The sequence below is a fragment of the Pecten maximus genome, chromosome 14 (genome assembly GCF_902652985.1).
Source record: "Pecten maximus chromosome 14, xPecMax1.1, whole genome shotgun sequence".
In the NCBI taxonomy this organism is placed as follows: domain Eukaryota; kingdom Metazoa; phylum Mollusca; class Bivalvia; order Pectinida; family Pectinidae; genus Pecten; species Pecten maximus.
The window spans coordinates 7,480,495-7,495,318 of record NC_047028.1 but is presented as its reverse complement, the minus strand read 5'-3'; the positions used below and the strand labels follow the sequence as shown (position 1 = coordinate 7,495,318).

Sequence of the window (14,824 nt, the reverse complement as noted above, 5' to 3'; positions counted from 1 at the left end):
AACATATGTCTAGTTAGTTCATCTCTGTATGTATCGAGTGTTTCATCATCGTACTTGGTAGTATCTAATGGACTGGGTACCCTTTCACAACTAACACATAAGTGAATTTATGAGTGCAGCCAAAAACTGTATTGAATAAGGTTTTTTTATAGGTATTACAATGCATACATTACAAGTTACGGTCACCTGTAAATTGTGTAAGCATCGTGAAATGGCACCTTGGTCACTAAGTATAACAGATGGGACCAAAGAGAACATTTCTAAGTATATGATCAAACGTTGAAATTCAGAATTAAACATCTTAATAGTCTACTGAAAAGAAATACATATCAATGTACTTAATTATTGATAAATATAAAGACCTTTCTCAAAAACAGCTCCAGCTATTCTTATGATTCCTTCTGATTATTTAAACAATATTGTCCTAAAATGATGAAATGTAACTCGGATAACAACATACCGGGTATGTCAACACTGTACTTTTCTTGCGAAGAGGTGGTGGCGGTATGTCTGGTGGTTTCGTGTGTGAGGTGACCTCTGACCCCAGTAGTGTTGAGCTGGCCGGTAACACCTGTCGAGTCTGGAGGCTGGCCTGTCCCATGTAGGGCTGTGTCTTGGACCAAGAATTCTATAAATACACAAAACATACACAGCATTGTACTGGGAATATAATAGTCAAGTGTAGATATTTATATCAAAAAGAACAGGAAACTTAGATTTTAGCCACTTTTGAATGATTTAATAATTTCAACTTGTACATTTTATAAAATATCTAAATATTCCATTCATATTTTGTATCTGTTATGAAGATTAGGTAACGATCTTTCATTTCATTATCCCTTGACGGTTGATATCCTGAACCACAACACAGCAGCTTTTTACTACTGCCTGTTGTTTCCAATGTCAACTGAAAATTCTACTCAAAATATTTTTGAAATTCATTTTTGTAAAAACATTCCTACTGACATTATACGTTATGGTTGTATCACAAAGTTACAAACTGTGTCGTCCTGTTTGCTGTTGTTATATTTTTACTGCCTTTCGTAAATAAATACCTGAGTTTCCTCCTGCATACGATGTGGTAGGAGTGCTGGAGGGCGGTCACCAGGACTCTTACTCCCCTTAGGAAGTCGAGCACCAGTTACTGGGTCGTTATCAATCACTTCATACACTGGAAGGGCTGTGTCCAGTTGAGGTAATTGCCCTGATAAACGCTCACGCCTTTCCATCTTTGGTGACTCTGGATGCCACAACTCTGGGTCGTGATATTCGGTGTCCAAAGCGATGAGCTCTGTGGGATAAAGGAGATGAGATATATGATTGAACAGGATAAGTTTTTCTGTAACATATCTCCTGACTAAAATTTCATCAACAACATCTCCTATAAGATCTCCAGAGCAACAGCTCCTGACTAACAGTTTCTGACTAACCTATCCTGACAAACAGTTTCTGACTAATAACTCCTGACTAACAGTTTCTGACTAACCTATCCTGACAAACTGTTCCTGACTAATAACTCCTGAGTAACATCTCCTGACTAACATCTCCTGACTAACATCTCCTGACAAACATCTCCTGACAAACAGTCCCTGACTAACATCTCCTGACTAACGGTCCCTGACTAACATCTCCTGACTAACGGTCCCTGACTAACATCTCCTGACTAACGGTCCCTGACTAACATCTCCTGACTAACGGTCCCTGACTAACATCTCCTGACTAATAGTTCCTGACTAACATCTCCTGACTAATAGTTCCTGACTAACATCTCCTGACTAACATCTCCTGACAAACATCTCCTGACTAACGGTCCCTGACTAACATCTACTGACAAACAGTCCCTGACTAACATCTCCTGACAAACAGTCCCTGACTAATATCTCCTGACTAACGGTCCCTGACTAACATCTCCTGACTAACGGTCCCTGACTAACATCTCCTGACTAACGGTCCCTGACTAACATCTCCTGACTAATAGTTCCTGACTAACATCTCCTGACTAACGGTCCCTGACTAACATCTCCTGACTAACATCTCCTGAATAACAGTCCCTGACTAACATCTCCTGACTAACGGTCCCTGACTAACATCTCCTGACTAACAGTCCCTGACTAACATCTCCTGACTAACGGTCCCTGACTAACATCTCCTGACTAACGGTCCCTGACTAACATCTCCTGAATAACAGTCCCTGACTAACATCTCCTGACTAACGGTCCCTGACTAACATCTCCTGAATAACAGTCCCTGACTAACATCTCCTGAATAACAGTCCCTGACTAACATCTCCTGAATAACAGTTCCTGACTAACAGTCCCTGACTAACATCTCCTGACTAACAGTCCCTGACTAATAGTTCCTGACTAACATCTCCTGACTAACGGTCCCTGACTAACATCTCCTGACTAATAGTTCCTGACTAACATCTACTGAGTAACAGTCCCTGACTAACATCTCCCGACAAACAGTCCCTGACTAACATCTACTGACTTACATTTCCTGACAAATAGTCCCTGACTAACATCTACTGACTAACTGTCCCTGACTAACATCTCCTGACAAACAGTCCCTGACTAACATCTCCCGACTAACAGTCCCTGACTAACATCTCCTGACTGACATGTCCTGACAAATAGTCCCTGACTAAGAGTTCCTGATTAATATCTCTTGACTAACAGTCCCTGATGAACATCTCCTGACTAACATCTCCTGACTAACATCTCCTGACAAACAGTCCCTGACTAACATCTCCTGACAAACAGTCCCTGACTAACTTCTCCTGACAAACAGTCCCTGACTAACTTCTCCTGACAAACAGTCCCTGACTAACATTTCCTGACTAACTGTCCCTGACTAACATCTCCTGACAAACAGTCCCTGACTAACAGTCCCTGACTAACAGTCCCTGACTAACAGTCCATGACTAATAGTTCCTGACTAACATCTCTTGACTAACAGTCCCTGACTAACATCTCCTGACAAACAGTCCCTGACTAACTTCTCCTGACAAACAGTCCCTGACTAACATTTCCTGACTAACTGTCCCTGACTAACATCTCCTGACAAACAGTCCCTGACTAACAGTCCCTGACTAACAGTCCCTGACTAACATCTCCTGACAAACAGTCCCTGACTAACTTCTCCTGACAAACAGTCCTTGACTAACGGTCCCTGACTAACATCTCTTGACTAACAGTCCCTGACTAACATCTCTTGACTAACAGTTCCTGACTAACATCTCCTGACAAACAGTCCCTGACAAACAGTCCCTGACTAACATCTCCTGACAAACAGTCCCTGACTAACTTCTCCTGACAAACAGTCCCTGACTAACAGTCCTTGACTAATAGTTCCTGACTAACATCACCTGACTAACATCTCCTGACTGAAATATCCTAACTAACATCTACTGAGTAATAGTCCCTGACTAACATCTCCTGACAAATAGTCCCTGACTAAGAGTTCCTGATTAATATCTCTTGACTAACAGTCCCTGATGAACATCTCCTGACTAACATCTCCTGACAAACATCTCCTGACTAACATCTCCTGACAAACAGTCCCTGACTAACTTCTCCTGACAAACAGTCCCTGACTAACAGTCCCTGACTAATAGTTCCTGATTAATAAGTTCCTGACTAACCTAACATCTCCTGACTGAAATATCCTGACTAACATCTACTGAGTAACAGTCCCTGACTAACATCTCCTTACTAACATTTCCTGACTGAAATATCCTGACTAACATCTCCTGACTAACAGTCCCTGACTAACATCTCCTGACTAACATCTCCTGACAAACAGTCCCTGACTAACATCTACTGAGTAACAGTCCCTGACTAACATCTCCTGACTAACAGTCCCTGACTAACATCTCCTGACTAACATCTCCTGACTAACATCTCCTGACTAACATCTCCTGACAAACAGTCCCTGACTAACATCTACTGAGTAACAGTCCCTGACTAACATCTCCTGACTAACAGTCCCTGACTAACATCTCCTGACTGACATGTCCTGACAAATAGTCCCTGACTAAGAGTTCCTGATTAATATCTCTTGACTAACAGTCCCTGATGAACATCTCCTGACTAACATCTCCTGACAAACATCTCCTGACTAACATCTCCTGACAAACAGTCCCTGACTAACTTCTCCTGACAAACAGTCCCTGACTAACAGTCCCTGACTAATAGTTCCTGATTAATAAGTTCCTGACTAACCTAACATCTCCTGACTGAAATATCCTGACTAACATCTACTGAGTAACAGTCCCTGACTAACATCTCCTTACTAACATTTCCTGACTGAAATATCCTGACTAACATCTCCTGACTAACAGTCCCTGACTAACATCTCCTGACTAACATCTCCTGACAAACAGTCCCTGACTAACATCTACTGAGTAACAGTCCCTGACTAACATCTCCTGACTAACAGTCCCTGACTAACATCTCCTGACTAACATCTCCTGACTAACATCTCCTGACTAACATCTCCTGACAAACAGTCCCTGACTAACATCTACTGAGTAACAGTCCCTGACTAACATCTCCTGACTAACAGTCCCTGACTAACATCTCCTTACTAACATCTCCTTACTAACATTTCCTGACTGAAGTACAGTATGTACAACCTCCCCCATGACAAGGGCAGATCTATACTGGATCATGCATGGCTGTTACCAGGTCTGTTCACCATTTCACTAACACATTCTCTCTCTCTCTCTCTCCCATATTATTCTCATTCCTACATTCTCTCTCTCCCCCCCCCCCCCCCCCCCCCCCCCCCCCTTTTTTATTTTGTTATAACTCTATGATGGCAATGCTACCTCTACACTATATGTTTAGTTGTGTACCTACAACATAACTGATTTTATTCTTACCATAACTCTTCTTTGAATTTTTGCGTCCCACAGCTAGAGGACCTGTCAACACCTGAAGTTGGCCCCTACAAAAAATCATCATCATTTGTTAAACAGACGGTACTTTTAACAGAATTACTTTACTGGATCTCTTTCACTTACCTGTTAAGCAAGTACATATACTAGGTAACGACAATACATTTTTGGATAATTTTATGTAGGTGACTTTTTAGAGATGGTTGATTAATCTAGGTACTCTTTGTTATTCTATAGAAACTTTTTTAAGCATGTTTGACCAGTAACTTGAATGAACAAACTTGCTAGTCATTTATACCAGCATGATACAGGCCCTTTCTCAGGTCTCTAGGCTTCTTGGATGTTGAGAAGTAGCTGTTTACAATTTTTAGCTCATTTGACCCCTGTGACCTTGAATGAAGTTCTTTCATTTGAACAAACTTAGTAGCCCTTTGTCCCAACATATGTTACAGGCAAAATATCAGGTCTCCTGACCTTGATTTTAAGCACACATTACCCCTGTGAACTTGAAGGTAGGTCAAGGTAATTTATTTGAATAAACTTGGTAGCCCTTTATTCTAACATATGCTATAGGACCAATGTCAGCTCTCTCCAGGCAGTTTTTATAGCTTTTCATCAACTTCAATTGACATCCTCGTTTACCAGATAATTACTATTTTGTTTATTATGCAAGTCTGATTCCTTATACAAACTCACCTCAGATTCCCAGTTACCTCCCCTTGATGTAAAAGTTCAAACTCAAAAACCTGAGGCATGAGGTCAAACTTTCCTTTCATCTCCACAACACACTCACCTGTAATTAAATATAGGTAATCATTGGTAAATTATGTATATATACGGGTAACTTTATCAAATGTAAGTACTTTAATTTTATTTCACAAAATATGTATACAATCTCATGTTACATTTCAGTCTGTAGTGTTAGATGTCCTATACAGTTAAGGTCATTTAAGACCTGCCTCCCTTGTGTATATGTGCATGTGTTGAGTTTATATATATGTGTGTTTTGGGAGGCTGCAGTATGATTGTGTTTGTCTCCTTGTGATAGCGTGAAACTGATGTCGACTCATGTTACAGAATCTTTGTTAACAGATTCTTGGAAGTATATCATACTTGTTCTGTTCTCAGTAACATCTGTTGAAGAAGCCATTGAGTAAATATATGGTGCAAGGTAGAATATGATTACAGTATATATAAATTCAACCTCCTGTCCACCAACTTTTATCATTAGGAATGAATGCTTACCATATGATTCATTGTCGCCACATTTTGACCTTACAGATATTAAAATGTGTTGTTCCTTGAGAAAATCTTCATCTCCAAACAAAGGCTTCATCTATATAAACAGTGACAAAAATGTAACTATCCTTCATCTATATAAACAGTAACAAAAATACTAACTATCGTCACACCAAGACTTTATTACCTAAAATTGTTTATCATATCATCATAATTTCTAGATAAGGTAATTACAGTAAAACATATTAATAAACATATACGAGATTCAACCAGTAATTTTTTTTTAAATTTTCTAGGTAGAGTAGCATGTGAAGAAAGATAACTCATTTATAGAATCTTAATAAGGGTGACTCATTTAAAGAATCTTATTAGGGGTGATTCATTATAGAATCCTAAAAAAGAAAACTCATTTATAGAATCTTAATAGAGGTGACTCATTGATAGTATCTTACTATGGGTGACTCATTATAGAATCCTAATAAAGAAAATTCATTTATAGAATCTTAATAGAGGTGACTCATTATAGAATCTGAACAGAGTTGACTCATTGATAGAATCTGAAAAGAGGTGACTCATTGATAGAATCTTAATAGAGGTGACTCATTGATAGAATCTGAAAAGAGGTGACTCATTGATAGAATCTTAATATGGATGACTCATTATAGAATCTTAATAGGGGTGACTGATTTTAAGAATCTTAATAGGGGTGGCTCATTTATTGAATCTCAACAGAGGTGACTCATTTATAGAATCTTACAAAAAGGCAAAGAAGTTTAACATGTTATAAAACTAAGCTAAAACTTGGAGCAAATCAATTTCATCATGTAACATGTAGATGGCCTGCCATACATACTGTGGGTATCTCTTGTTTGCCCCAAAATGGACAGGTGAAACCCTGGGAGCAGTCCTTGAACCGGCTGTTAGGTTTACTGGTAACCACTTCTACAAGTACACCAATAAAACCAACTTACAAGTGTATTCTGCATGTACAGGTTGATCATGGTACAAATATTCATTTATCAAAATTTGCACCAGAATTTTCTTCTTAAATCTATACAGTCAGAGTCTGTCAAAAAAAGTATATAATCCTTGACAGTGATGTATATATCAAAACAAAAACCCATTGGTCTGATAATGATAATAATTACACTATCCTTACTTCAAGAAATTATTAGGAAAGGTTCTGAAAGATGGACCTCACAAAGCATATTATTGACTCTGTATGATTTGCTTATTGAAACATAAAAATAGCCTTGACTTTCCCGAATACAAAATGCTGACAAACTACCGACTTACCTGGAAGACACGTGGACTGGAATTCTAATTGGAAGGTTTGTCGACAGTAGGTGATCAGCTGTAGGAAGAAATAGGAATTGGAAATTGGGATGGTAGATGATGTTAATAGGAAATGCTATATTAACCAATAGAGATTAAGCATTGCAACAATCAGAAATGATAACAATATACTGTATAGCGGGAAATTTTAGCGGGGCTTTAATTTGGCGGGTTTGTATATAGATCGCAAAAATTGAACCCGTCAAATCCTTACACAGCCAATTAAAAAGACGCGCAAATTTCAATTTCGTCAATTGTTTTCGTTCTACCCGTCATTTACCTTTCATACCTCTGAGAGTTTCCGTTCCGACCGTCATTTACCTTTCATACCTCCGAGAGTAACGAGTGATGCGTAACGATGGTTGTTGCCTGGCAACTGTCGGCCAAAATGCCGTTAGGTACATACCAATAGCTATTGAACAACTACTCACGATACATGTACAATATGACATATACCGCATTGTAATAAATTTTTGTGAAAACAAAACCATCTACCCATACCGTTCAATGAACTGATGTTAACACTTTACCTGTAGACTCATTGTTAAACATACCTGTACGTATACACATCATAAATAGATAACCATGGCGATATCATACGGTTGATTGAATTCTATTTGTCTGTTGCTCGTATACATACTCATATTAAAACACTAAATAAGCAAACCTACATGTATGTGTTTTTTGATGATGTTTTTTGGTAATAGTTTCCGGTTTCAAGACAGTGGATCGATAATACACAACACACTTAATCAACATGGATAGGATGTATGGACATATCATAATTATCTATTTATATAGGTAGGTAATACATATGCTCAATGCCAAATTAAAACCCTAGATTTAAAGGAAATCGCTAAATTTTAACCTGCCAAAATTTAACTCAGTTTTCATGACCAAATAGCCAAATTTTATAAATGCTAAAATTTTCAGCTATATGGCAACAGGTATATTTATGTAGATTTAAAATCACTAGAAATAAACATTGGTACTTGAAGTAATGCAAACTCTGCCCTCCTCGCCAGGACACATCAGTTTGGTGCTTTGATAAACAATGAGTATTTATTTTTAGAGATAATTCATAACAGATCCTGAAGTATCATGGTAGAGACAATAAATGAATTACAGCCACATTAAAATACTACAGACATTAGTTCCATACAAACAAAATTGTAATTCCAATCAATAAACAAGGACACCATATAAACAAACATAGATTTACACGGAGATCCTTGAAAAAGTACGAGGAGAATAAGACCAGGTGTTTCAGAAGGGTAAGCAACCGCCGTGTAATCTAGGTCAGAATGAGAACTAGGGTTGATATACCACAACCGCCATGTAAATCTAGGTCAGAATGAGAACCACGTAAATCTAGGTCAGAGAGAGAACTAGGGTTGATATATATATACCAATTGAGTATAATGACAACACATCCTTCGTCTAGGAGATAGTTACCTCGGCTTCAATCTGCTGGAACACAATTTTAGTGGGAGACTCCTCAGCCAAGGAGTCCCGATTCATCACAAAGTCGGAGGCGATCCCAGTGTTGAACAAGGCAAAGACAGGACGATGGTCACTACCGAGTACACTATCGGCACAACCTGTAAATATTCAACAAAAAATAATTAATTCTTAGATTTACAATTTACAAATATCAGTTTCTATGATCGTATGATACATTCTATGTACAGCATAAAAATAAAGTTTTGAAACTAAATCTTTAAAAGAAAACAACAAAATTTTGATCTATTCATACTCAAAGCCATAGTATGTGCCTGGAATATGAGCTAGTAAATCTGATTACAATTGTAATAATAACTTATAAGTAATGTTATGTGAGAATACAGCAAGATCAGACTCAATTGACTTCATGGGGAATGGACCAGAATGTTTGTCAATAAACCTGACATGAACAGTTTTTATATTGACATTAAAGAGGTTGGACCAGACAAGGTTAAACCTATCATTATCAAGGGATGGGTGATCAGCAATCGTTTAGGATATTGAGACATACATGTAATTCATTGTTTGCAGTCAGGATATTGAGACATAATTCATTGCTTGCAGTCAGGAAATTGAGACATGATTCATTGTTTGCAGTCAGGATATTGAGACACCAGCCATTGTTTGTAGTCAGGATATTGAGACATCAGAAATTGTTTACAGTCAGGATATTGAGACACCAGCCATTGTTTGCAGTCAGGATATTGCAACATCAGCCAGTGTTTGCAGTCAGGATATTGAGACACCAGCCATTGTTTGTAGTCAGGATATTGAGACATCAGAAATTGTTTACAGTCAGGATATTGAGATATCAGCCATTGTTTGCAGTCAGGATATTGAGACATTTGTAAACTATAACATACCGTAGGCAAGGTTCTGGATGTATGTCCCTGGGTAGGACCGCCATAACACCCGATCGCACCACGACGGTGTGTTTATCCTCACCTACAATTATACACATCCTTATCAAAGCAGATGATATCAGTAAGCTAATAACAGTGATATGTATATTTTTCTGTAATATCACAAATATTGTTAAATGTCAAGGTTAAATACTGTTAGTGCCTTACCCCTGTCTTCTTGACTTTCTTCCAATCGTAGCTCCATTTTCTCTCACTCCTAGGCAGTCTGTATGTGGGTTTAAAGGAAATCTCTGCCTCCTCTGATGAAAACATTTAAGTTTATCTTTTATTAAAAGATTTAGTCTGGTGTTATAATATTCTGGAGGGAATAAATTAATTTGTGGGTATTGGTTAATTTGCAGATAAAGATGGTATGAACTTTATCTGTTAATTGTTTAGGTGTTGTTTACTATAATATCATTAAAGGTTTTACCATGGACACATTCACAGATACATGGACAAATGGATAAAGATACACAGCATTTACACCTACCATATTAATTAGTTTGAGAGCAGTATATAAAATGATAAAGATGTAGAATGTATTACCAGTTTAACAGTTATCAAGGCTGAGTACATCTGCACTATTCTGTTAATGTTTCAGTATGAATGACATCACCAAGAGTTAATCAGAATAAGCCTTTGTATCTATAATTTTTTTGTATTCTATTAACTTATGGAAGCCACTGAAGTATTGTACCTTGCACAGTGAGTGAAGACTGGGTACAGTATATCGGTAACTTATGGAAGCCATTGAAGTAAAATATACCCTCCACAGTGAGTGAAGACTGGGTACAGTATACCGGTAACTTATGGAAGCCGTTGAAGTATTGTACCCCCCACAGTGAGTGAGGACTGGGTACAGTATACCGGTAACTTATGGAAGCTGTTGAAGTATTGTACCCCCCACAGTGAGTGAGGACTGGGTACAGTATACTGGTAACTTATGGAAGCCATTGAAGTATTATACCCTCCACAGTAAGTTAGAACTGGGTACAGTATACCGGTAACTTATGGAAGCCGTTGAAGTATTGTACCCTCCACAGTAAGTTAGAACTGGGTACAGTATACCGGTAACTTATGGAAGCCATTGAAGTATTATACCCTCCACAGTAAGTTAGAACTGGGTACAGTATACTGGTAACTTATGGAAGCCGTTGAAGTATTGTACCCCCCTCCTGAGTGAGGACTGGGTACAGTATACCGGTAACTTATGGAAGCTGATGAAGTATTGTACCCCCCACAGTAACTGAAGCTGGGTACAGTACTGGTATACCAGTAACTTTATCAAGCCATTGGAATATTTTACCCTCCATAGTGAGTGAGGACTGGGTACAGTATGCCAGTAACTTACGGAAGCCATTGAAGCCCTTATGTTCTTTTTGAGATCTACGTAGTTGGTCCTTGGCCAATAAACTCTTCAGATCATTTTCCTCTAGTTTCCGTAACAGCACCTAAAACACAAATGAAATGGTTGAACTTTTGTTTTGACAAAAAAGGAATTCTTGGTGTTTATATATGAATCAGGTACACTTTGTCTGATTTTAAACAAGAAGAATCCCAAAAGTTCTATAAATATAAATGATTCTAATTGGAACCCTGACATATCTAAGCAAGCGTTCCGCTCCCGAGTTTTGGGCAGAAATCCAAGATAGCATTCACCTTAACCTTTGACCAAACAACCTTTACCAGTGGTGAGTTAACTTCTTGTTTATTTACCATAAACTTTGCTTTATAATACCATAACAAAATGCAACTTATACTAAATGTGACTTTGAGTTTATCCATAACCTTGACCTTTGGTAATAACAACCTTGATTCATTATTACATAATAATATACTGACCAATGAGAACATACAAAATTCGACCTTGACATTTGACCCACTGTCTTGACCACTGGTCATTAAACTTCTTGTTTGAATTCAACCAAATCCTTCATAGTGCCATCATTATAGTAAGGAGATATCAAATGACCTTAACCTTTGATCTGATGGCCATAACTATTAATAAGTGTGGCATTGTTCATAGGCCAAAATGTCACCTGTATATAGACCAGAGTGTGATTGGTAATTGGTATTGTTTAATGCCTTGTCAATCAGGTCGTTTAAGGATGGATGATGGACTCAGTCTGAGGTAGAGAGTGGTTGTTTATGTGGTGACCACGATTCACAACAGGGAACACTACTGATGATGTGTTAGTTACCTGTACATCTTCCTCCACACGATAATTGAGGTCACCGAGCCAGAAGAGGTGATGGAACTGGTTTGTAATGTCTGTCAGTCCCAGATGTTTCTGACCCAGTGACAATCCCTTAATGATGTCCTTAAAATTCTGGTTTCGTCTACAACACATGAATTCAAATGAAACTTTTTTTTGTTCTTAACACCCATACAAAGTATCATTAAGCATTTTCAAAAATAGGCTTATAAGAGTAGTGACAAACAGTTGTTCAGACAAATGAGAACAGAAAATACTTGCCACAATACATCCCATCAAAACAGGCATATATACAAATAATAAAGTATCACTGAGATATGTAATAATGACTATGGCTGATAACAATGTTAGTTTCCCCAGTTTATCACCCCGTGAACAGGTTACTTTAAGGCAGGGTCTCCTTGCAGAAGTTGGGTGACTACCTCACTGAACAACATTTAGAAGGCATGACGCATGCCATCCAGAGCAATAAGGGAAAGGTGTCTTGCACAAGGACACAACCATGACAGCAGAGACAGACCCGTTTCTCAGCGTCCCGAGAAACACAAACAGACATGGGTAGGGAGCGTTGAACCACGCACCTCAGATCTGTCACTACGGTTACGTCACTACGGTTACGTCACTACGGTTACGTGGTAAGCGCTCTTACTGTGTCTGATAAAATGATATCACAGAGCAATGTAATGAGGACCATGGCTGTAAATATTTTGATGTGAAAATCAACCTTTAATAAGTACAAAAGCAGTGTATGAAATCTGAGCAAGATTTCTACATCAGAACTCAAACTTCTCTTGAGGAAAATGATATTGATGGCCAGTAATCATAGGCATATTCTGGACAAATACAGCAGGGAGAGCATTTCATTGCATTTTTGCCAGTGAAATATAGAAAATTATCAAACTAATAAAACTTATATTTTCACTGCAGTGATGAGCAGTTTTTCATTTTTGACCAATCAGAGGGAACCTTTGTATTCACCTCATTGAGACTTGCCTATTTAAAATTGCGCAGATCACTCCTTTAAAATTGGCGGCGTCAAGTTGACATAGAGTAACGTCACAAAGACATGACATCATGAATTATGTTACGGATCCTGCACTTTTTTACACTATTAATTTTTTTCAATGTTTTTAAATTTGTTTTAAGTTCATGTATATAAAATGCAATAAAAAGAAACTTGAATGGTTTCACATTTTCTCATTTGACAGAATATTTCGATATTTTTCACTTCGCACTCGTGATTATATTGATATTCTGTCATACTCGTGAAATATATATTATATCAAACGGGAAACTGTTCAATATCCTCTTAAGTCTATATATGAATTAAAAGTAATTCAGTGTTTAAATCTGTTTCTTCACTAAGAACCTTTAACTGAATCATTATTTTGATGCTCAGATCCTGTAATCATGTCTTCACCTTTATATAGCCATTTGACTTTTGACCTAAAACGGTGACCTTGACTCTGTGACCTACCTGGCATTTCGTTCGTCTCCTGATGTCAGGTGAGTGTTGACAAAACAGAATGAAGTTCCCCTGAAGTAAAACGAGATCCCCACACCTCCCTTGTTCCCTATGTAGAGTAGAAACAACACAAAACATGTACATAAAATAACTTTTTGTTTTCAGTACAATATTCGAAAATGATGCTGAATCACGTATCTAATTAACAGGCAAATTGTACACTTTACTCATGATAGCCGACTCTCTGACCCATTAAACAAACAATGTGATATTGATGGAAGTGATGAAATGGCCCTAATTCGATGCTTAAAAACAGATTATTTTCTAGTTACCAGAATTGAAATCACCAGAAAATCTCTCAGACAACACCTTTGAGACGGTAATACACATATTTTAAGTTTTTAGATCACCTGATGAATTCCTTAAAGAAAAAAAAAACTGAAATGAAATGGAGTTCCTTATCAAGGGTACGGTGGATTTCTTTACCGAGAGCATTTGCGATCCCTGTTCTCACAGTTGACCTTTGAACTCTGTTTATATTGTGCATCAGATCTTTCTTTAAAAGTATCACAAGTCGTATTCCCCATAGTGTGCACACTTCCACCTGTCAAAAACAATCAAGTTTATTTAACATCAATTATCAACAAAAAGTTTAACCAAACTCAGATCACGCAGGGGATTTTTCACCTGTTTTAATGACAAAATTACTTGAAGCGTACCAAGTTGATTTTAACCTTAATATCACATTAATTGATGTCGGTTAGAATTGTAATTTGGGCTTCAAATGCAAATTAGCCACTTGCAGAGAGAATACTGTATTGGTGAGAATGTCATATACAAATGTAGCCATATTTTTTCATTGTCTAATTAATTGATATCATACATCTCAAATAAATTTGTATCTACATATATTGAATTATTACATTTTCAGTAGGTAGAATTATGACCATGGGAAGTAACTTGAGATCTCACAATCTATAATGTACAAGATACTCACCACTTCCACTTCCACCATGAAGTGATTTTTGATGTTTTTCTTGAGGAAGTTGACCCAGTCTTTCTCTGTTTGTGCACTTTCCTGAGTGCCGATCACATAGAGGTCATGTGGAATCATACCCAACACCTGCGGATCTTTTACTTTACTACAGCCCTTACATCGCAGCCAGGGAGCGATCCCACTCAACGGCTGGCTGTCTCCTGTCAGAACCAAAACATATTGTTTTAACAAAACCTCTACACCAAAGCCAGGGAGCGATCATAC

At 37.8% G+C, this 14,824-nt stretch overlaps 1 protein-coding gene across 1 annotated transcript in view; it reads right to left on the bottom strand.

Annotated features, from left to right (window-relative positions):
• The window catches only part of LOC117342227 (phosphatidylinositol 3,4,5-trisphosphate 5-phosphatase 2A-like), a 62,866-nt gene that overhangs the window by 6,128 nt on the left and 41,914 nt on the right, over positions 1–14,824 (bottom strand). The window contains exons 12-26 of the mRNA XM_033904283.1: positions 14,561–14,760; positions 14,050–14,167; positions 13,576–13,672; positions 12,084–12,222; positions 11,234–11,333; positions 10,048–10,139; positions 9,841–9,922; positions 8,930–9,075; positions 7,436–7,493; positions 6,993–7,081; positions 6,146–6,236; positions 5,597–5,693; positions 4,886–4,950; positions 1,056–1,291; positions 461–628 (exon numbers count right to left, since the gene is read on the bottom strand). Of these exons, the coding sequence (XP_033760174.1) occupies positions 461–628; positions 1,056–1,291; positions 4,886–4,950; positions 5,597–5,693; positions 6,146–6,236; positions 6,993–7,081; positions 7,436–7,493; positions 8,930–9,075; positions 9,841–9,922; positions 10,048–10,139; positions 11,234–11,333; positions 12,084–12,222; positions 13,576–13,672; positions 14,050–14,167; positions 14,561–14,760 (1,778 nt within the window). The remainder of the gene's footprint in view (positions 1–460; positions 629–1,055; positions 1,292–4,885; positions 4,951–5,596; positions 5,694–6,145; positions 6,237–6,992; positions 7,082–7,435; positions 7,494–8,929; positions 9,076–9,840; positions 9,923–10,047; positions 10,140–11,233; positions 11,334–12,083; positions 12,223–13,575; positions 13,673–14,049; positions 14,168–14,560; positions 14,761–14,824) is intronic.